A 21,950-nucleotide genomic window follows, 5' to 3' on the forward strand; every position below is an offset into this window, starting at 1 on the left:
TACGAATTGTCATTAGTGATACACTTTTGCATTGCATGACTGAGCTTGTGGATTCCTGCATAAAATGCAATTGAACACCACAGCAAACAGAGTTCCAAAGTTTAACAAATCAAACGTGTATGGCACAACACTGGCGTTTTTGTTGTTTTTTTTTTTTCCAAAAGGCTGAGAACCACTATAATAGACCGTGGTCGTGCTTTCGAGTTCTAATTCATTGAATGTTTGTCCCAAACTGACAAAACTGCTTCTAAAACCTGATTTACTTTTCTGTAAGAGGTTCTCAGTGGACACAAAGTCAGGCAAAACCGACAGCAGCAGAACTTCATATAAATGAATAATTGATTCCGTTACCACCGGCAGCTAATATTCAACGCACATGGAAGGGCAGGAAGTGACTTACTACATTACATCCTTTAGACATTGTACTGGCTCCAGTTAGGCAAAGTGAATCAAGGTACAAACAAAAACCAATCATTCAACCTTTACGCGACAAGACAATGTTTCACAGGAAGACACGGATTGATCAGTGAGAGCCAATCGAAGGATTTTAGGACTGAAATTTTGATGCCTACAGCACGAGTCCATTTGCTACAGTTTACCACTTTAGATTACATTAGTAGAGCAATTCAAACTGTATCAAAACAGAAAATAAGCCCGGGAATGAATAAATGCAAAATCAGGAGGCGCATATAGTAAGGCTAATTATATACCTCATTTCTTTTTTTATATAAAGCCCTTGTTACAGGGAAAGTGTAATGCTGTCACAGTGAGTTACAGCTGGGAATGCAATGGATAGTATATGTATGATAGATATACATAAGAACACAAATGTAAATCAGAAAAAAAAATGATAAAGGACAAAAAAATTGTATGTAGTCAAGTATATAACTCATATAATCCCAAAGACATATTTTGACAGTTTTTTTTTTTTTTTTTTTAAGGAGTCCAGACAATTAATCAAAGGTACTTATTGATAAACCTTTTTCAATGGCTTGTCTAAAGGGGGCCTAAAATGCCTGTCACTAAGGTAATTAAGAACTAAAGCAACTGATTACTTTAGATAAGTATAAGATAAGTATTGAATGCCAAAATAATCAATTATTTTAGGTCAAGGGTGTCATACATACCCGCAGGCCGGTTCTGGCCAACAAATGGATTTAATCCGGCCCGCGAAATGAATTTGTGAAGTACAAAAATGAGCTGAATGTTTTTTATAAATAAAAAACTTGAAATGTTTTATGATAAATAGTAATGTTAATATTTTGTTATGACTGGTGATAGTGTACTTGTTTTATTCTGGACAGCATTTAAAAAAAGAATAATACATTTGAAGTAGTTGTTTTTAAGACCGGGATTTTATTGGTTCGGACCACTTGGGAATAGATTTTCCTCTGTCTGGCCCGCAAGCTTAAATAAGTTTGACACCCGTTTAAGGTTATTAAGAACTTAAGAAAAACTGCAAGTAGTAAGTACTAAAGAAATTGGTTACTTTCGTACTTGTGGCTAATTTAACCGTTTTTAGTGCTAAAATAATATATGGTTTGGGCTTGAAGGTATTAAGTATTAATCAATTACTTTAGATGCTAAATTACTAAACTAATTCATGACCTGAAGCATTAAAGAATTAAAGTAAATGATTACTTTCCTATTTAATTACTCAAAGTGATCAATTACTTTAGTAAATAATTCCTTCATTTGATACCAAACATTCTTAGACATTGCTCTAACTAAACTTAAACATTATGAAAAAAATATGGAAAAATTCCTAGGGCTGGAAACTAAACTTAAAAATAGTCTTTGGGGTTTGAATGAGTTAAAAAAAAGTTGCATGTTTCCACAATACATCCACATTTTTAGCTCAGAATTGTGTCCAACACTGTACAGTTGAAATACATTTCAGTAAATAACATCTACATGATGGTTGGGGGAAACTATTTGGTCTGCTGGCATTATCTCCTGCAAAATGTTCCAATTATCCAAAAGATCAGTACTTGTCACTATTATACTCAAAATAAGCTAAATGTATGATTTAGTGATAAAGCAGCGTGAAGTGCCTACAGACCAAAATAAGGGGAAAAAAAAAAACATTGCAAGGATATTTTCAAGATATTTGCAAAAAATACATACTGCATTTTAATTAATGTTTTTTTAAGCAAAAGCACAAATAAAAATCTAACATGCTGGGAAAATTAAAAAAATTGACCCATTTGAAAAGAACACTTACCTTGCACTTACCTGCAAAAGTCAAAGCTTCTTTTTTCATTGCCCCATCAGGGTTACCAAATATAGAATGCATTTAACTCGTTCACTGCCACTGACGAGTATAGACGTCAAAGATCCAGTTTAAAAATGCTGACAGTGAATGAGTTAAAAGCCCCCCCCCCCCCCCCCCCCAAGCGAATCGTGGTTTCACCCACCTTACTCTTCCATTAGCGGTGACGATACTCTCTCTCCCTTTCCCTCTCGCGATCCCGATCGCGGTCCCTCTCACGGTGGCGGTCTCGCTCGCGGCTGCGTTCGCGGTAGTAGTCCTCATGGCGCTCCCGACTGCGAGACTTGTGGCGTCGGCTCTTTTCCCTGGAGCGGCTGTGGTCGCGTTCTCTGGAACGCTCTCGCCTGCACGGTTAATCCGTCAGGCACAAAATGAGACTCGGGAGTAAACGTCACTCAAATTCCAGCAAAATCCCACTCTGACCTGGTGGAGCCGTAACTTTTTGACTCAATTCCGTGGAGGCAGTCCTGAAGCGAGCTTATAAGAACCTTGCAGCGGTCGTCCGCTGATACTTTGGACTGCTTGATAAGACTGATGGCTGTGACCAACGTCTCGATGGCGCTGCCGTAGTCCGCTGAACATGAGGGGAGACTGTTAGGCTTGCTGTCGGAAGTAGGGCTAGACCGATTATCAGCGCCAATATTGCTGCATCTCTGTATTAGGCCTTTTTTAAAAAAAAAATAATCTTAAGGCCAATAAACTCTTATTATTATGCCTCGATCACGCATTTCTCTGACTGTATTGCAGCCCCAATCCAAAACATTTCAAATTGAAACTTTTCTTTTTTTGGGGCAGACAAGTATTGCCGTAAAGCGAGGGACACACAGTGTAAAAAAGAATAACGGTGCGGTCGGAGAAAATATTGGCTCTGCCATATCCCGGAAAAGTGAAGCAATGCTCAGCAATGCTCTCCTTTCCGGATCCACTGTAAAGTGCACAGCAAGCTCACTCCCCTCGCGTGACACTGTTGCGTGAAAAGTGAATTTCATCTTGACCTTGCAACAAAATGCCTCGCGTAGAGCGTAAACGACGCGCTCCATCTGAATGCTGCATTACACTCGTTCCTTCTATCAAATCTATCCCTGTGTAAACCCAGTATTCATATCAATACTTCCGCCTGCAGATGAATTATTTACTACTGATGCTGCAATTTAAGTCCTGTGGTTTGTACTGTTCAAACATTTTCCCTTTTATTGCAATGAATATCCCTTAATTCCTTCACGTGACTAATGGCTTTAAATATTGGTAATCGGCCTCCCTGACTATTAATAATCGTATCGGTCCTAAAAAAAATATATCAGACTTGTGATTACTACCTGCACTGGCGTCTGAAACTGCTCTGGAAATGGCGCTGGAGGAGATTGCTCGGTTTCGATTCATAATTTCCTCAAACTCCGCTTCGCTCAGAGGGGTCCGTGAGGATTCCATATCCCTGCAAGTTTACACATACCAAAGGTTCAATTGCAATCAAATTAAGTGTAAAATCTATATCAATCAATATCCTTTTTTTTAATCAATTGCACCTGTTGCAATTGATTAGAATAGAAAAAGAATGAACTTGGACTGCAGTTTATAAAAAAAATAAATACATTATTTTTCTTTCAGTGTTTGGCTAAAGCAGTGCTTCTCAGTTATTTCTTAAATTTGTTGTTTTAAGCTAATTTAATTCAAAATTGATTGGACTCGTAATCTTTTATAAACTGATTTGAGTTAAGGGTTTGGTCATTATTTTCCAAAGTAAAAGCTAAAGTTTGCTAATATGTGATTTTGATTCCACATCAAAGTCTATCAGTCAGTTAAATCAATGATAAACTTTGATTCAAAGTAAAAATGAATCAGTTGGATAAATAAATAAATAGTGGCTGTTATTGATGACTATTATTAAAATAGTTGTCAATTCTGATAGCTCTAGAAATAAAAACATTTATTTCCTCACCGGCCTCCAGGACCGTAGTCTCCTCTCTCATATGGTGGTGGGCGTCCGTATGGATCATTAGGTCCAGGTGGGCCTCTGCTGTCATTGGGTGGCATGTTGTTGCCACCAGGTGGCGGGAAGAAGGCGGGATTAACATGTGGGGCGGGAGGCGGGCCGCCAGGTGGAGGACCTCCCAAGTGAGGAGGCGGAGCCAGAGCCAAGGGGGGCCCAATAGGGCCTGGGGGACGCGGTGGGAATGGCCCTGGGGGTGGGGGGCCTTGTTGCGGAGGTGGAGGTCCAGGAGGTGGACCGTAACCTGGGGGCGGGGGGCCCGGCGGTAGGGGTCCAAGAGGAGGCTGGCCAAATTGACCAGGGAAAAGAACAGGGGGTGGTGGCCTGTCCCCACGATTTGGAGGACCGAGTGGAGGGGGTAGGCCCTGCCCAGGAGGTGGGACAGGTGGGCCGGGTGGACCAGGAGGGGGACGTGGGGGGCCCTGCAACCCACCTAAAAACAGTATGGGGCACAAAGCAAAAGAAAAGAGGATGTAAGTCTGCTGGCCAAAGTCACAAAAAAGGCTTACAATTATAATAAACTGTCAAAACTTAAGGATGGGCGATTGAAAAACTTGCCCACAGTCATTACTGCTAACATTGGTTTGAATGCGAAAACACAATCGATCCATGTTGACATCAGTCAAAATGGATTAAATTAGTCATATCAAAGCTAAGCGTTGTCACCTCTGTCACGCCAGCTCCCGGGATTGAAACTCAGATCCAGGTGGCCATCTTGGTGCCTAATCAGATCAGGTCTCATCCCTGAGCCTAACAAGAGGGAAGGTGAAGCAGAGGAATGTTTCACTTAGTCACTGCCAGTCCAATAAAAATGGACCCTTGACGCCTTTAACTGTTGATGGCAGTTAATCAAACATCTGTGTAAAAATAGCTAACCAGGAAAGTGTGGCGGCGGCCCGCCGGGCCCAACACCACCTGGGAAGCGGTCTGCAGGGCTGCTGGGCGGTCCGGGAAACCTGCCCCGATTCCCACGACTGCCCATCGGAAACCCAGCGCGACCTCCGCCTGGAGGCCCGGCTTTCCCTTCGCCCGACATTTGCCCAGACTGGTTACCTGTGCGAGGCAAAATCCATTTGAGTGACAATCCTGTTTTGCGCAGGATGGGTGATGAATGGGACTTACTGTGCTTACTTTTACGGGACTGCATCTCGAACTGGCTGAGAGACTGCTTGTTGCACGGCGCCACAATGGGATTCTGTCCGTGCAACTCTCGCTTGGACAAAAGGTCCATTAGCTTCCTGGATGAGCCCTCTGAGCCCACACATACCAGTGCAAACCTGACAGGAAAAACAAAAGCCAGAGGCTCATCATTGTTGTCAATATTAACGCAAATGGAAAAAAGATAGCAAGGGAGTGATGAAGCCTCATGAAGCATCGAAACGTTCAACCAACTTGCGCCGGCATATGTACCACCAACACTACTATGTACTGCCGAATCTCTGTAGTCGGAACACACCCTCCGGTCCCCCCCACGCCGGTCTGCCAAACCAGGGGCATTGTCCCCGTTGTCCATGCGATGTTGTCGAGGCGTGTCAACTAGGACAGCCCTACAACATGATCAAAGATGTATAACGGCGGAGTTTATTGGCCGTAATATTAATGAACAAAATGGTGACTATCGACCTGGCCAATAATAGGTCGATCCCCCTAGTACAGTAGTTCTCAAATGAGGGTCCGGGTTCCCCTGGGGGTACTTGAAGAAACTCCAGGGGGTACTCGAGATGTTTAATAAAACAAAGTTGCAAAAATCATTTGAAAAAAACGTATTCAATGAATTCAAATGTTTCAGGAAAATATAACTTCAAACAAATGTGATGTACAGTAGGTTATTCAATTACATTATTTTAAAAACCCAGATGCTCCACCATAATAATGGTTCAACCTGACTTGCCACCTCTCGTTACCTGTCAAGTTAATGATTGATTTTTGTGAATACATCTCTACAATGATCCCAAAAGGGGACACTTTAAGGTGAATATTTTTCTGCGGAGAATATTTATTTATCATTATTCTTTTTTGAGAACAGGTTTAACCCTTTATTTGCTGATCATCTTTTGTATTTATTTATATTTAAGTTAATGATTTATTTTTAACAGATCTCTACTGTAACCAAAAAAATAATAATAATAAAAAAAGGACACATTTTTCTGTGGACAAATACCTATTTCTTTTTGAGAACGGGTCTGGCACTGTTATTTTTATGGGCAAATATTTATGAATAATTTACACATATTTATTGATAATTAAGTTGTTTCTTTTTGATAACAGATCTCTTCTGTAATCCCAAAAGAGGACGCTTTATGTTTAATATCTTTCTTTGGACAATTATTTATCTATAATTATTTCTTTTTTGAGAACGGGTCTGGCACTTTATGTTGAATATTTTTCTGTGGACAATTATTTATAATTATTTCTTTTTGAGAACAGGTCTGAAACCATTTGTTGATCATTTTTTCATGGACAAATATTTATTAGGGCCCGAGCAGCTACCGCTGCGAGAGCCCTCTTGTTTTTCTCCAGATTATTATTATTATTATTATTATTATTATTATTATTTACTGTGCAGCGCTTTTCCATTTTTGAGGGCCTAAACATGCACGAAAAGTCACCAAAATTTGCACATTTGTCGGGCCCGGTGAAAAATTGGATATTTTTGTGTTTCTCAAAAGAATGCAAAAAAAATTGCTCTGCAGCGCCACCTAAGGTTGAAAAAGTGCACCTGGTCCCGGCCCGTTTGACCTAGAGCTACGAAAATTTTTAGGCATATGAAGGGCCTAGAGACCTACAAAAAAGTCAGCGCGAGCTATGTGCTCAGATGTACAGAAAAAGAGTTATGAATTTTTGAATGTGCATTTTTGGCCCATTTTTGCACGTTTGCAGGTCCCAAACTGCTCCTTGTTACTCCTAAACGCTTTACTCAATCGCCTTCAAATTTGCTGTGGTCCATATTCACACATAGGGGCACAACTGGGCAAAATTTGGTGCAGATCGGCTGACATATATGATAGGGGCGTGGCTTCTAATCATGTGTTCAATTTTTCCTTCGCCAAGAGGGACAAAAACCTTAATAACTTTGATGTACTAGCTTAAAAAAATCTAAAACTTCATAGACACATGGAAACTTATGTATTTAACACCTTTAAAAAAAGTTTTTTTAAATACCTACTAGCGCCGCCTAGTGGTTGATTAAAATGTCATTTTTTACACTTTCATGTATTGTGCTCAGTCTGTTTGAGTAAAACAGATGAAAATTGGTCAGAATATCAATAAGACATGGAATATTGAAGTTTTAAAATTTTACGACTTTTCGATAATGGGCGTAGTCTGCACGCCACCTCAAAGTCAGATGACTCGCCAAAACGAAAAAAGTGGCTGTAATTGGCCCCAAAATGGCCTTATGAGTGGAAAATAGCCTCTCACTCCCGGCCCGTTTGACCTAGAGCTCCAAAAATTTGTAGCCTTATGTAGGACCTCCAGCCCTACAAAAAAGTCAGCGCGAGCCATATGCTCAGATGTACCGAAAGAGAGTTATGAATTTTTGAATGTGCACTTTCGGCCCGTTTTTGCTCATTTGCAGGTCCCGAACTGCTCCTTTTTTCTCCCAAACGCTTGACCCGATCGACTTCAAATTTGCTGTGATGTTTTATCTGACTGTGAGGCACAATTGTTCAAATTTTTGTGACGATCCGCCAACAAATATGTTGGGGGCGGGGCTTTATATTATGCCTTTGATGATTACTTTGCCACATGTGAAACAAACCTTTATAACTCAGGTTTACAAGCTTGGAAAAATCTGAAACTTCACAGACACATGAAGACTCAAGCCCTTAACACAAGTGTTTAAAAAAATCTTCAATTGCTTATAAGGCCATCTAGTGGCAAACAAAAATGTCAGTCTGATGTCTTGCCAAAACGAACAAAGTTGCTCTGTTTGGTCCCAGATGGTCTTATCTTTTCTAAACTTCATATATTTGATGGATTTCCAATGCGGAATACACCTATCAACGTATTTTTTGTTATAGTGCGAGCGCCACCTAGTGGCAGCCAAAAATATATCATTTTTTAAACGTTTTTATGTGTTTAGCTGAGCCCTTTGAAGTAATATAGCTGAAATTAAGTCTGAAAAGCCTCTAGACAGCCTTGCTGACCTCCACCAAATTTTACGAAGTTTTGATAATGGGCGTGGCCTCTATGACCATTTTCATTCCGAAGCTTTATCTGTCCAGTAAAAGTTGCTGTAATTTGACCCAGATGATCTGATCTTCTCACAATTTCACACATTGGATGAAAATATTCTCCTGAACATATCGACAAAAATATATTCTAGTTTAAAGCTGGCGCCACCTAGTGGCTGCAAAAAATGTCATTAGTCGAAAGATTACAGTCAATCCTGTTTGGTTTGACCTACAGCTATGAAACTTTGTAGGCAAATGAAGGACTGCAAGACCTTCAAAAAAGTCAGTAGAAGTGATGTGCTAGGATGTACAGAAAAATTGTTATGAATTTTTTTATTGTGCAGTTTTGTCCCATTCTTAGACATTAGCTGGTCTCAAACTAGTGCCTTTTTCTCTTAAACGATTCACCCCATTACCTTCAACTTTGGCATGAATCATTACCCAACTGAGGGGCACACATAGTCCAAATATCGTGAAGATCTCTTGACATAAAAGATGGGGGCGGAGCTTCAAATTATGTTTAATACTTCCTTCGCCAAGAGTGACAAAAATCTTAATAACTCAGCTATGACAGCTTCAAACCATCTGAAACTTTCCTGGGCCTTTAAAAGTAATGCAATAATACAGCTATGTGATAAACTTTCAAATCATTTACAGCGCCACCCAGTGGCGGACAAAAATCTCATTTTTTATACTTTCATGTACTGTGAAATGCCTGTTGGACTAAATGAACTAAAAAATGGTCAGAAAAGCTATGACACATTGGAACATTAAGGTTCTCAAATTTTATGACTTTTCATTAAAGGGCGTGGCCTCTATGCAAACTCAAAGTTTGATGTCTCCCCAAAACGGTAAAAGTTGCTGTAATTGGACCTAGATGATCTGATGTTTGCAAAACTTCATATATGGGATGGGAGTCCAATGTGAAACACACCTACAAGCCTATTTTTTATCACAGTACGAGCGCCACCTAGTGGCAGCAAAAAATATAGCAAATCCTTAATGTTTTTATGTCCTCTGCTGAGCCCCTTGAAGTGATATCCCTTAAATGTTTTCTGAAAAGCCAGTGGCCATGCCTTATGCCCTCCACAAATCAGTACGATGTTTCGACAGTGGGTGTGGCCTATATGGCATCGAAAGTCACAAAATTGGAACAATAAAAGCTGCAGTAACTCCACACACATTGTCCCACCTTGTCTAAATTTTACATAATTGGTAATAGTCCTGCACTGAAGTGATCTACAACAAATTTTTCATCATTCATAGTCCTTGTTCATACCCCGACCTGTTCATACCCCAACGTGCACAGGTCTGCGAGGGCCCTTTATAGCTGCTTGCAGCTCTAGTTAATAATTAGGTTTTTCTTTCTGATAAAAGATCTCTTCTATGATCCAAAACAGGACATTTTGTGTTGATTGTTTTTTTGTGGACCAATACAAATGAGGTTTGAAAGGTTCTTAAGCGTAATTAAGCCTTTGTTCACTGAAAAAAGTTTGAATTCCCTGCCCTCGTAATTGCGTGAGCCATTCTCGTCATGGATTTCAAATCATTCATAGTATTGACAGTGGTTCAGGAAGGTTCAAACATCAACGCTTATGTCACCAAACCACGCTTGGCTTTGCAGCTTCACTGATTTACTCAGCACACACTTCAAAGTCTTTGTTCATTTTGCCCACTACAACCAAAGGCTTACCCTTTAGATTGCCCGTTGGCTCTGTTTTCAAAGAACTTGATTTCCAAGACATCCGTGATGCCTATTGAGCGGATTGCTTCTGTGAGGTCCTCATCTGTTGTCCACTGTGTAAAATGACAGTTGAGATTTCAACCTGGGTTCAAGCGATGACAAACTGAAACATTTCATTTACCACTCACCCACGTGAGGTTCCCAATGTACAGGGCGATTCTTTTCCCTGTGTAGTTGTATGCCGAATTGGGTGGGGCGGATTTGCCTCCATCGGAGCCCCCCTGCGCAGGTAGCGCATCCAAGTAGTCGCGGTCCTCTGGCGCGTCACCATTATTGGCTGACGGGGAGATGACGTCGTCATACAGGTCGATCTGTTCGTGAACAGGATAATCTGCTTCCTGAAAGACAAGGACAGTTGGCTTTAACTTGACATGCTGGCCTTCAGTTCTTGGATGGAATTTGCTTATTCTTTTCTGTGCTTATATGTGATCCGGTGGTCCAAAAGCATGCAGGTAAGCTGTTACTGACGGAAATTTTTTTAGGGGGGTTATTTGTGTCTTGCAAATATTGATTGGGAAACGGTCTTTGCTTTTTCGCTGGGTAGTGTAATTGTACATCTACGGCATGAGTTGGAGCTGTGGCGCGCTTATTGTCAAGTAGGCAGGGGAAACTTTTTAGTTTGCTGTCAGCATTTTTTCTAAATTACATTGATTGATCAGTGAGCTAGAAAACAATTCAGCAGTGTCTTACGCAATTTTCTTCAGGTTCAAAAAGTAAGGTACGTGTGTCAATGTTCCAGACAATTTACATTTATTATTGAGCAATTTCATTTTTTTCAGCATCAAAAGAATGGTAAATAATGCTGCAAGTATTACAGGCACTTTGATGCACTGTAAACTACTTTTTGAGATTCAGAATAAGCTATAACTTGTATTCACCCCTATAAAGCATTTGCTGAAAATTTATTAGGGCCCGAGAGCCCTCTTGTTTTTCTCCGTATTATTATTATTATTATTATTATTTACTGTGCAGCGCTTTTCCATTTTTGAGGGCCTAAACATGCACGAAAAGTCACCAAAATTTGCACATTTGTCGGGCCCGTGAAAAATTTGATATTTTTTGTGTTTCCCAAAACAATGCAAAAAAAATGGCTCTGTAGCGCCACCTAAGGTCGAAAAAGTGCACCTGGTCCCGGCCCGTTTGACCTAGAGCTACGAACATTTTTAGGCATATGTAGGACCTAGAGACCTACAAAAAAGTCAGCGTGAGCCATGTGCTCAGATGTACAGAAAAAGAGTTATGAATTTTTGAATGTGCATTTTTGGCCCAATTTTGCACGTTTGCAGGTCCCAAACTGCTCCTTGTATCTCCTAAACGCTTTACTCAATCGCCTTCAAATTTGCTGTGGTCTATAATTAGACATAGGGGCACAACTGGGCAAAATTTGGTGCAGATCCGCTGACATATATGATAGGGGCGTGGCTTCAAATTATGTGTTCAATTTTTCCTTCGCCAAGAGTGACATAAACCTTAATAACTTTGATGTACTAGCTTTAAAAAATCTAAAACTTCATAGACACATGAAAACTTATGTCTTTAACACCTTTGAAAAAAAGGTTTTAAATACCTACTAGCGCCACCTAGTGGTTGATTAAAATGTCATTTTTTACACTTTCATGTATTGTGCTCAGTCTGAGTAAAACAAATGAAAATTGGTCAGAATATCATTAAGACATGGAATATTAAGGTTTTAAAATTTTACGGCATTTCGATAATGGGCGTAGTCTGCACGCCACCTCAAAGTCAGATGACTCGCCAAAACGAAAAAAGTGGCTGTAATTGGCCCCAAAATGGTCTTATGAGTGGAAAATAGCCTCTCACTCCCGGCCCGTTTGACCTAGAGCTACAAAAATTTGTAGCCTTATGTAGGACCTCGAGCCCTACAAAAAAGTCAGCGCGAGCCATATGCTCAGATGTACAGAAAGAGAGTTATGAATTTTTGAATGTGCGCTTTTGGCCCGTTTTTGCTAATTTGCAGGTCCCGAACTGCTCCTTTTTTCTCCCAAACGCTTGACCCGATCGACTTCAAATTTGCTGTGATGTTTTATCTGACTGTGAGGCACAATTGTTCAAATTTTTGTGACGATCCGCCAACAAATATGTTGGGGGCGGGGCTTTATATTATGCCTTTGATGATTACTTTGCCACATGTGAAACAAACCTTTATAACTCAGCTTTACAAGCTTGGAAAAATCTGAAACTTCACAGACACATGGAGACTCAAGCCCTTAACACAAGTGTTTAAAAAAATCTTCAATTGCTTATAAGGCCATCTAGTGGCAAACAAAAATGTCAGTCTGATGTCTCGCCAAAACGAACAAAGTTGCTGTGTTTGGTCCCAGATAGTCTTATCTTTTCTAAACTTCATATATTTAATGAGTTTCCAATGCGGAATACACCTATCAACGTATTTTTTGTTATAGTGCGAGCGCCACCTAGTGGCAGCCAAAAATATAGCATTTTTTAAACGTTTTTATGTGTTTAGCTGAGCCCTTTGAAGTCATATCGCTGAAATTAAGTCTGAAAAGCCTCTAGACAGCCCTGCTGACCTCCACCAAATTTTACGAAGTTTCGATAATGGGCGTGGCCTCTACGACCATTTTCATTCCAAACTTTATCTGTCCAGTAAAATTTGCTGTAATTTGACCCAGATGATCTGATCTTCTCACAATTTCACACATTGGATGAAAATATTCTCCTGAACATATCGACAAAAATATATTCCAGTTTAAAGCTAGCGCCACCTAGTGGCTGCAAAAAATGTCAGTCGAAAGATTACAGTCAATTCTGTTTGGTTTGACCTACAGCTATGAAACTTTGTAGGCAAATGAAGGACTGTAAGACCTACAAAAAAGTCAATAGAAGTGATGTGCTAGGATGTACAGAAAAATTTTTATGATTTTTTTTAATGTGCAGTTTTGTCCCATTCTTAGACATTAGCTGGTCTCAAACTAGTGCCTTTTTCTCTTAAATGATTCACCCCATTACCTTCAACTTTGGCATGAATCATTATCCAACTGAGGGGCACACATAGTCCAAATATCGTGAAGATCTCTTGACAGAAAAGATGGGGGCGGAGCTTCAAATTATGTTTAATACTTCCTTCGCCAAGAGTGACAAAAATATTAATAACTCAGCTATGACAGCTTCAAACCATCTGAAACTTTCCTGGGACTTTAAAAGTCATGCAATAATACAGCTATGTGATAAACTTTCAAATCATTTACAGCGCCACCCAGTGGCGTACAAAAATCTCATTTTTTATACTTTTATGTACTGTGAAATGCCTGTTTGACTAAATGAACTCAAAAATGGTCAGAAAAGCTATGACACATTGGAACATTAAGGTTCTCAACTTTTATGACTTTTCAATAAAGGGCGTGGCCTCTATGCCAACTCAAAATCCGATGTCTAGCGAAAACGGTAAAAGTTGCATTAATTGGACCTACATGATCTGATATTTTCAAAACGTCATATATGGGATGGGAGTCCAATGTGAAACACACCTACAAGCCTATTTTTTATCATAGTGTGAGTGTCACCTGGTGGTAGCAAAATATATAGCAATTCCTTCACGTTTTTGTGTACTCTGCTGAGCCCCTTGAAATGATATCCCTTAAATGTCTGAAAAGCCATTGGCCATTCCTAATGCCCTCCACCAAATAGTACGATGTTTCTACAATGGGCGTGGCCTATTTGGCAGCGTAAAGTCACGCAACTGTTTCAATAAAAGCTGCAGTAACTCAACCCACATTGTCCCACCTTCTCTATATTTTACATTGTTGATCAGAGTCCTGCACTGAAGTCATCTACAGCTAATTATTCATCGTTTATACTCCTACTTGTTCATACCCCGACCTGTTCATACCCCAAACGTGCACAGGTCTGCGAGGGCCATTTATAGCTGCTTGCAGTTCTAGTTATTATTATTCTCCAAAGTAAATCGCAAATGTGAGGGCCTAAACATGCACGAAAAGTCACAAACATTTGCACACTCATCGGGCCTGCTGTAAAATTAGGTATTTTGGTGTTTTCATACATAAAATCTAAAAAATTGATTTTTAGCGCCACCTAGAAACGAACACTTCTCCGGGGTCACGGCCAGTTACACCTAGAGCTTTGAAATTTTTTTAGGCACATATAGCACCTGAAGACCTACAAAAAAGATATAGAGCGCCATATGCTAGGATGTACAGAATCAGAGATATGAATTTTTTAATGTGCCTTTTAGGACCATTTTTGGATGTTTGCAGGTAGCAAATTCTTCTTAATAGCTCCTAAACACTTAAGCCGATCAACTTTAAATTTGGCGTGCTCCATAATCACGCTTAGGGCCACGTTTGGGTGGCCAACATATATGATGGGGGCGGGGCTTTAAATTATGTGTGTCAAATTTCCTTCGCCATGAGCAAGAAAAACCTTAATAACTCCAATGTGCAAGCTTCAAAAAATCTGACACTTTACAGAAAATTTACTAGTTATGTCCTTAAAAAATTTGCATGATAAATTTTAAAATTATTTACAGCGCCACCTAGTTACAGACAAAAATGTCATTTTTTAAACTTTCATGTATTGTGCAAAGCCCAAAAGAGTAAATGGACTGAAAATTTGTACAAATAGCATTGAGACTTAGATAAAATGGGTTTTCAAATTTTACAGCTTTGTAATGAGGGGGATGGTCTGTATGCCACCTCAAAGTCGGAGTTTGCCCAAATCAGCAAAACTTGCTGTAATTTAGCCCAGATGATCCTTCAAGCGGCAGCCCTTTCTGACCCGTTTGACCTAGAGCTACGAAATTTTTTATGCATATGTAGGACCTCAAAACCTACAAAAACATTAGAGAGCCCCATAAGTTAGGATGTACAGAACCAGAGTTATCAATTATTGAATGTAGCATTTGGCCCGATTTTCTACATTTTTCGGTACCGAAACCCTTGACCCGATCAAATTCAGATTTGGCGTGCCCCATTATCTGACATAGGGGAACTTTTAGGCAAAATTTCGTGAAGATCGGCCAACATATATGATGGGGGAGGGGCTTCAAAAAACGTGTTTCAAACTCAAATTTCGTTCGCCATGAGCAACAAAAACCCTAATAACTCCAATTTGCAAGCTTGAAAAAAATCTGAAACTTTACAGGAATTTTACTCGTCAAAATTTTAAAATATCTACAAGGTTGAATATCAACTTAATGATAGCGCCACCTAGTGACAGACAGAAATGTCAATTTTTAAACTTTCATGTGTTGTGCTGAGCCTGTAAAAGTAAATGAACTGAAATTTTGCCCGAATAGCATCAAGACTTAAGAGATACGAGTTTCCAAATTTTACGACTTTGTGACAAAGGGGGTGGTCTCTACACCACCTCAAAGTCAGAGTTTTCCCAAATCAGCAAAACTTGCTGTAATTGAACCCAGATGATCCTTCAAATGGCAGCACCTTCCGACCCGTTTGACCTAGAGATACGAAATTTTTTATGCATATGTAGGACCTCAAGACCTACAAAAACATGATAAGAGCGCCATGTGTTAGAATGTACAGAACCAGAGTTTTCAATTGTTGAATGTAGCATTTGGCCCTATTTTCTACATTTTTCGGTACCGAAACCCTTGACCCGATCAACTTTACATTTGGCGTGCCCCATTATCTAACATAGGGGAAAACTTGGGAAAAATTTTGTGAAGATCGTCCTACACACATTATGGGGGTGGGGCTTCAAAATACGTGTTTTAAACTCAAATTTTATTCGCCATGAGCAACAAAAACCCTAATAACTCCAATGTGCAAGCTTTAAAAAAATCTGAAACTTTACAGATAATTTACTCATCATAGCTTTAAAATACCAGCATGGTTGATTATCAACTTAATGATAGCGCCACCTAGTCACAGACAAAAATGTCAATTTTTAAACTTTCATGTGTTGTGCTAAGCCCGTCAGAGTAAATGTACTGAAGATTTGTCCGAATAGCATAGAGACTTAGAGATTAAAGGTATCCAAATTTTATGACTTTGTGATAAAGTGGGTGGTCTGTATGCAACCCCAAATTCGGAGTTTGCTCAAGTCATCTAAACTTACTGTAATTGAGCCCAGGTGATCATAAAACGAGAGTCAGTTCTGACCCGTTTAACCTAGAGCTACGAAATTGTTTATGTATATGTAAGACCTCAAGACCTACAAAAACATCATAGAGCGCCATATGTTAGGATGTACAGAACCAGAGTTATCAATTGTTGAATGTAGCATTTGGCCCAATTTTGTACATTTTTTGGTACCAAAACCCTATACCCAATCAACTTCACATTTGAGGTTCTCCATTACATGACAGAGTGGCACCATTGGGCAAAATTTCATTAAGATTGGCTATTTTATATGATGGGGGCGGGGCTTCAAAATACTTGAATCATATTTCCTATGCCACCAGTGTAAAGAACCTTAATATTTCAGGTTTTGCACTCTGCTAATCCTGTTTGAGCAATTTAACAGTACCAATAGCGACACCTGGTGCTGGACAAAAGAGATAGTTTTTACACTTTCATGTTCTCTGCTATGCTGCCTTCAGCAAATTCACTGAAAATTAGTCAGGAGAAAATTGAGACAAAGCGAACATTATGAAACTCAAATTTCATGACTTCAAATTTGGTCAAGTTTGCCATTTCAACTACTTAGTTGAGCCCGTTAGACAAATGCGAATACAAATGTTACCTTTTCTAGAACATTGACCTCTACAGTTTTCCTGCATATGGCCGAATACATCCATACCCAAATTTGTTCATACCTCAGAACTGTTCATCCTTCAACGTGCTCATGTCTGCGAGGGCCCGTTATAGCTGCTTGCAGCTCTAGTTAGGGCCCGAGCAGCTACCGCTGCGAGAGCCCTCTTGTTTTTCTCCAGATTATTATTATTATTATTATTAGGGCCCGAGCAGCTACCGCTGCGAGAGCCCTCTTGTTTTTCTCCAATTATTCTTCTTCTTCTTATTAGGGCCCGAGCAGCTACCGCTGCGAGAGCCCTCTTGTTTTTCTCCGGATTATTATTATTATTAGGGCCCGAGCAGCTACCGCTGCGAGAGCCCTCTTGTTTTTCTCCAGATTATTATTCTTATTATTATTATTATTTACTGTGCAGCGCTTTTCCATTTTTGAGGGCCTAAACATGCACGAAAAGTCACCAAAATTTGCACATTTGTCGGGCCCGGTGAAAAATTGGATATTTTTGTGTTTCCCAAAACAATGCAAAAAAAATGGCTCTGCAGCGCCACCTAAGGTCGAAAAAGTGCACCTGGTCCCGGCCCGTTTGACCTAGAGCTACGAAAATTTTTAGGCATATGTAGGACCTAGAGACCTACAAAAAAGTCAGCGTGAGCCATGTGCTCAGATGTACAGAAAGAGAGTTATGAATTTTTGAATGTGCATTTTTGGCCCATTTTTGCACGTTTGCAGGTCCCAAACTGCTCCTTGTTTCTCCTAAACGCTTTACTCAATCGCCTTCAAATTTGCTGTGGTCTATAATTAGACATAGGGGCACAACTGGGCAAAATTTGGTGCAGATCCGCTGACATATATGATAGGGGCGTGGCTTCAAATTATGTGTTCAATTTTTCCTTCGCCAAGAGGGACAAAAACCTTAATAACTTTGATGTACTAGCTTAAAAAAATCTAAAACTTCATAGACACATGGAAACTTATGTCTTTAACACCTTTATAAAAAGTTTTTTTAAATACCTACTAGCGCCACCTAGTGGTTGATTAAAATGTCATTTTTTACACTTTCATGTATTGTGCTCAGTCTGTTTGAGTAAAACAAATGAAAATTGGTCAGAATATCAATAAGACATGGAATATTAAGGTTTTAAAATTTTACGACTTTTCGATAATGGGCGAAGTCTGCACGCCACCTCAAAGTCAGATGACTCGCCAAAACGAAAAAAGTGGCTGTAATTGGCCCCAAAATGGCCTTATGAGTGGAAAATAGCCTCTCACTCCCGGCCCGTTTGACCTAGAGCTCTAAAAATTTGTAGCCTTATGTAGGACCTCGAGCCCTACAAAAAAGTCAGCGCGAGCCATGTGCTCAGATGTACAGAAAGAGAGTTATGAATTTTTGAATGTGCACTTTTGGCCCGTTTTTCCTCATTTGCAGGTCCCGAACTGCTCCTTTTTTCTCCCAAACGCTTGACCCGATCGACTTCAAATTTGCTGTGATGTTTTATCTGACTGTGAGGCACAATTATTCAAATTTTTGTGATGATCCGTCATCAAACATGTTGGGGGCGGGGCTTTATATTATGCCTTTGATGATTACTTTGCCACATGTGAAACAAACCTTTATAACTCAGCTTTACAAGCTTAGAAAAATCTGAAACTTCACATACACATGAAGACTTAAGCCCTTAACACAAGTGTTTAAAAAAATCTTCAATTGCTTATAAGGCCATCTAGTGGCTAACAAAAATCTCAGTCTGATGTCTCGCCAAAACGAACAAAGTTGCTGTGTTTGGTCCCAGATGGTCTTATCTTTTCTAAACTTCATATATTTGATGGGTTTCCAATGCAGTATACACCTATCAACGTATTTTTTGTTATAGTGCGAGCGCCACCTAGTGGCAGCCAAAAATATAGCATTTTTTAAACGTTTTTATGTGTTTAGCTGAGCCCTTTCATGTAATATCGCTGAAATTAAGTCTGCAAAGCCTCTAGACAGCCCCGCTGACCTCCACCAAATTTTACAAAGTTTCGATAATGGGCGTGGTCTCTACGACCATTTTCATTCCGAAGCTTTATCTGTCCAGTAAAAGTTGCTGTAATTTGACCCAGATGATCTGATCTTCTCACAATTTCACACATTGGATGAAAATATTCTCCTGAACATATCGACAAAAATATATTCCAGTTTAAAGCTAGCACCACCTAGTGGCTGCAAAAAATGTCATTAGTCGAAAGATTACAGTCAATCCTGTTTGGTTTGACCTACAGCTATGAAACTTTGTAGGCAAATGAAGGACTGTAAGACCTACAAAAAAGTCAATAGAAGTGATGTGCTAGGATGTACAGAAAAATTGTTATGATTTTTTTTAATGTGCAGTTTTGTCCCATTCTTAGACATTAGCTGGTCTCAAACTAGTGCCTTTTTCTCTTAAATGATTCACCCCATTACCTTCAACTTTGGCATGAATCATTATCCAACTGAGGGGCACACATAGTCCAAATATCGTGAAGATCTCTTGACAGAAAAGATGGGGGCGGAGCTTCAAATTATGTTTAATACTTCCTTCGCCAAGAGTGACAAAAATATTAATAACTCAGCTATGACAGCTTCAAACCATCTGAAACTTTCCTGGGACTTTAAAAGTCATGCAATAATACAGCTATGTGATAAACTTTCAAATCATTTACAGCGCCACCCAGTGGCGTACAAAAATCTCATTTTTTATACTTTTATGTACTGTGAAATGCCTGTTTGACTAAATGAACTCAAAAATGGTCAGAAAAGCTATGACACATTGGAACATTAAGGTTCTCAACTTTTATGACTTTTCAATAAAGGGCGTGGCCTCTATGCCAACTCAAAGTCTTATGTCTCGCAAAAACGGTAAAAGTTGCTGTAATTGGACCTAGATGATCTGATGTTTGCAAAACTTCATATATGGGATGGGAGTCCAATGTGAAACACACCTACAAGCCTATTTTTCATCATAGTACGAGCGGCACCTAATGGCAGCAAAAAATATAGCAAATCCTTAATTTTTTATGTACTCTGCTGAGCCCCTTGAAGTGATATCCCTTAAATGTTTTCTGAAAAGCCAGTGGCCATGCCTTATGCCCTCCACAAATCAGTACAATGTTTCGACAGTGGGTGTGGCCTATATGGCATTGAAAGTCACAAAATTGGAACAATAAAAGCTGCAGTAACTCAACACACATTGTCCCACCTTGTCTAAATTTTACATATTTGGTAATAGTCCTGCACTGAAGTGATCTACAACTAATTTTTCATTATTCATAGTCCTTGTTCATACCCCGACCTGTTCATACCCCAACGTGCACAGGTCTGCGAGGGCCCTTTATAGCTGCTTGCAGCTCTAGTTTAAATTGTTTTTTTTTATAACAGATGTAATTTTAGGTGTACGATTTTCATAGCTAATGATCTCATTTTACAGTCACGTCAGTGATTAGGGGCACGATTTTGTTTCTCTTTCCTGGGGGGGGGGGGGGTAACTAAGCTACTGATGATAAAGTAAATACTAATTGGACGATTTTGTCGACTTTTTCACCTGTTTTATGCAAGCATAGTTACCACGTTGCTACAAAAAGTATTTGGAGTCGTATCTAAGATTTATCAACACACAATTTCAACACAATCAATGTTTCTGAAAATTAAAAAAAAAACACCTCATAGAAATAATATATTTTGCGGTTTTAACATGTATATAACGCGTTTTGCTGTTTTAACCAACGCCTAACGAGGAGAAACGAATTTTGACTCTATTTGGCTGCTGTAGAAGTAAAACAGCTGCTATCTTAAACGGCGAATAAAAGCGATTTTGTTTGGCTTTGTTAGCGCAACATTGGCGGCCATGCTGAGGCCGCAACTATGATATCAATGCAACAACAAAAACGACTGGCTTTCATGGAAACATAACCGAGACAGAAAGTAAATGCATATTAAAAGTTAAATCACGAACAAATCGGAATTCCATAATACGTGTGCTTTTCCAGTCTTGAGCGCAACGAGAAAACGCGTACTTGTAGTCATTAGCACTGCGATTGAGGCCCTAGGCGAAGGATAACTGCCGATAAAGACATTTTTCGGTCACAAAGGTCAGTAAGGACGGTAAACAAATGGTCGTGAATATTGCTTTGTGATGGAAAAGTCTGCAAATTCCGACAAAATACCTGGCTGAACTCCTCCTCTACGTCTGCGTAGATATCGATGTGATCCACACCGTCCGCCATTTTCCTCTGGCGCCTTCCTTGCCTTGCATCAAAGAGAAGGCAGCTACACGGAGGACGAAAACTAGCGTCCCCTTTGGCCATTATTGGATTTACAACACACACTCTTATTTCATTTCTTTAATTTACGCTTTCTTCATTTTACAACTGGGACAAAAATAGACAACGCGAAAAGCAGTACAAAAACATAATGGATAGTTTACGAAAAAAATACTTAAATGAATCCTACTCCATGGCTTTGAAAATACAAGTGCAATATGGACAAAAAGCACTCTAAGGAATAAATGGTAACATAAATTCACGTTTTCGGCAAAACAGTGGCAAATACAGTGTTCCATACCTACATCGCGGGTTCAATTGCGGCTTCACGCTATTACCATTATCCCCCGCTATAACCGGATTTTCATTTATGACAATTTTTTTTTCTATTCCAGATTAACGTCACAAATGTTGTTGCAATTTTCTTCCTTTTAGCATTTTTATTTATTTAAAAAAAAATCAATCTCTACAGCATGGATTTATGAAGGTTTAACTTGCTATTTTCCATGAGATTTTTACTCCATCTACAACAAAAGAAACATGCTAAAATAAAGTGAAAGTAAAGTGAGGTAAAGTCTATGGCGTTATATTTGTGCCACAATTACGAGCGCGCGAAAAAAATTTGAGCGGAGAAAATCAAACTGAGCGAGCGAAAACAGATTTTGAGCGCAAGAAAAAAAACTATTGAGCGCGTAATGATAAGAGTTTGAGCGCGCGCCGATGGAGTTTGAACACAGAAAAAGAAATTGCTCGCTCAAAATTCCTTTTTGCTCACTCGGGATAGCC

At 39.5% G+C, this 21,950-nt stretch overlaps 1 protein-coding gene across 3 annotated transcripts in view; it reads right to left on the reverse strand.

The window, feature by feature from the left end:
• The window catches only part of cpsf6 (cleavage and polyadenylation specific factor 6), a 29,958-nt gene extending 8,783 nt beyond the window's left edge, over window positions 1-21,175 (reverse strand). For 2 of the 3 annotated variants that reach the window (XM_088406057.1, XM_088406056.1), the window contains exons 1-10: window positions 21,069-21,175; window positions 10,307-10,516; window positions 10,128-10,231; window positions 5,382-5,536; window positions 5,136-5,312; window positions 4,926-5,009; window positions 4,209-4,692; window positions 3,589-3,704; window positions 2,696-2,846; window positions 2,418-2,616 (exon numbers count right to left, since the gene is read on the reverse strand). In XM_088406057.1, the coding sequence (XP_088262183.1) occupies window positions 2,430-2,616; window positions 2,696-2,846; window positions 3,589-3,704; window positions 4,209-4,692; window positions 4,926-5,009; window positions 5,136-5,312; window positions 5,382-5,536; window positions 10,128-10,231; window positions 10,307-10,516; window positions 21,069-21,128 (1,728 nt within the window). In that variant the 5' untranslated portion in view covers window positions 21,129-21,175 and the 3' untranslated portion in view covers window positions 2,418-2,429. The remainder of the gene's footprint in view (window positions 1-2,417; window positions 2,617-2,695; window positions 2,847-3,588; window positions 3,705-4,208; window positions 4,693-4,925; window positions 5,010-5,135; window positions 5,313-5,381; window positions 5,537-10,127; window positions 10,232-10,306; window positions 10,517-21,068) is intronic. The other variant, XM_088406058.1, reaches the window with a different exon arrangement.
• Window positions 21,176-21,950: the final 775 nt, after the last annotated feature.

Source organism: Hippichthys cyanospilos, chromosome 22, assembly GCF_059441005.1.
Source record: "Hippichthys cyanospilos isolate Australia breed blue-spotted pipefish chromosome 22, RoL_Hcya_1.0, whole genome shotgun sequence".
Lineage (NCBI taxonomy): Eukaryota > Metazoa > Chordata > Actinopteri > Syngnathiformes > Syngnathidae > Hippichthys > Hippichthys cyanospilos.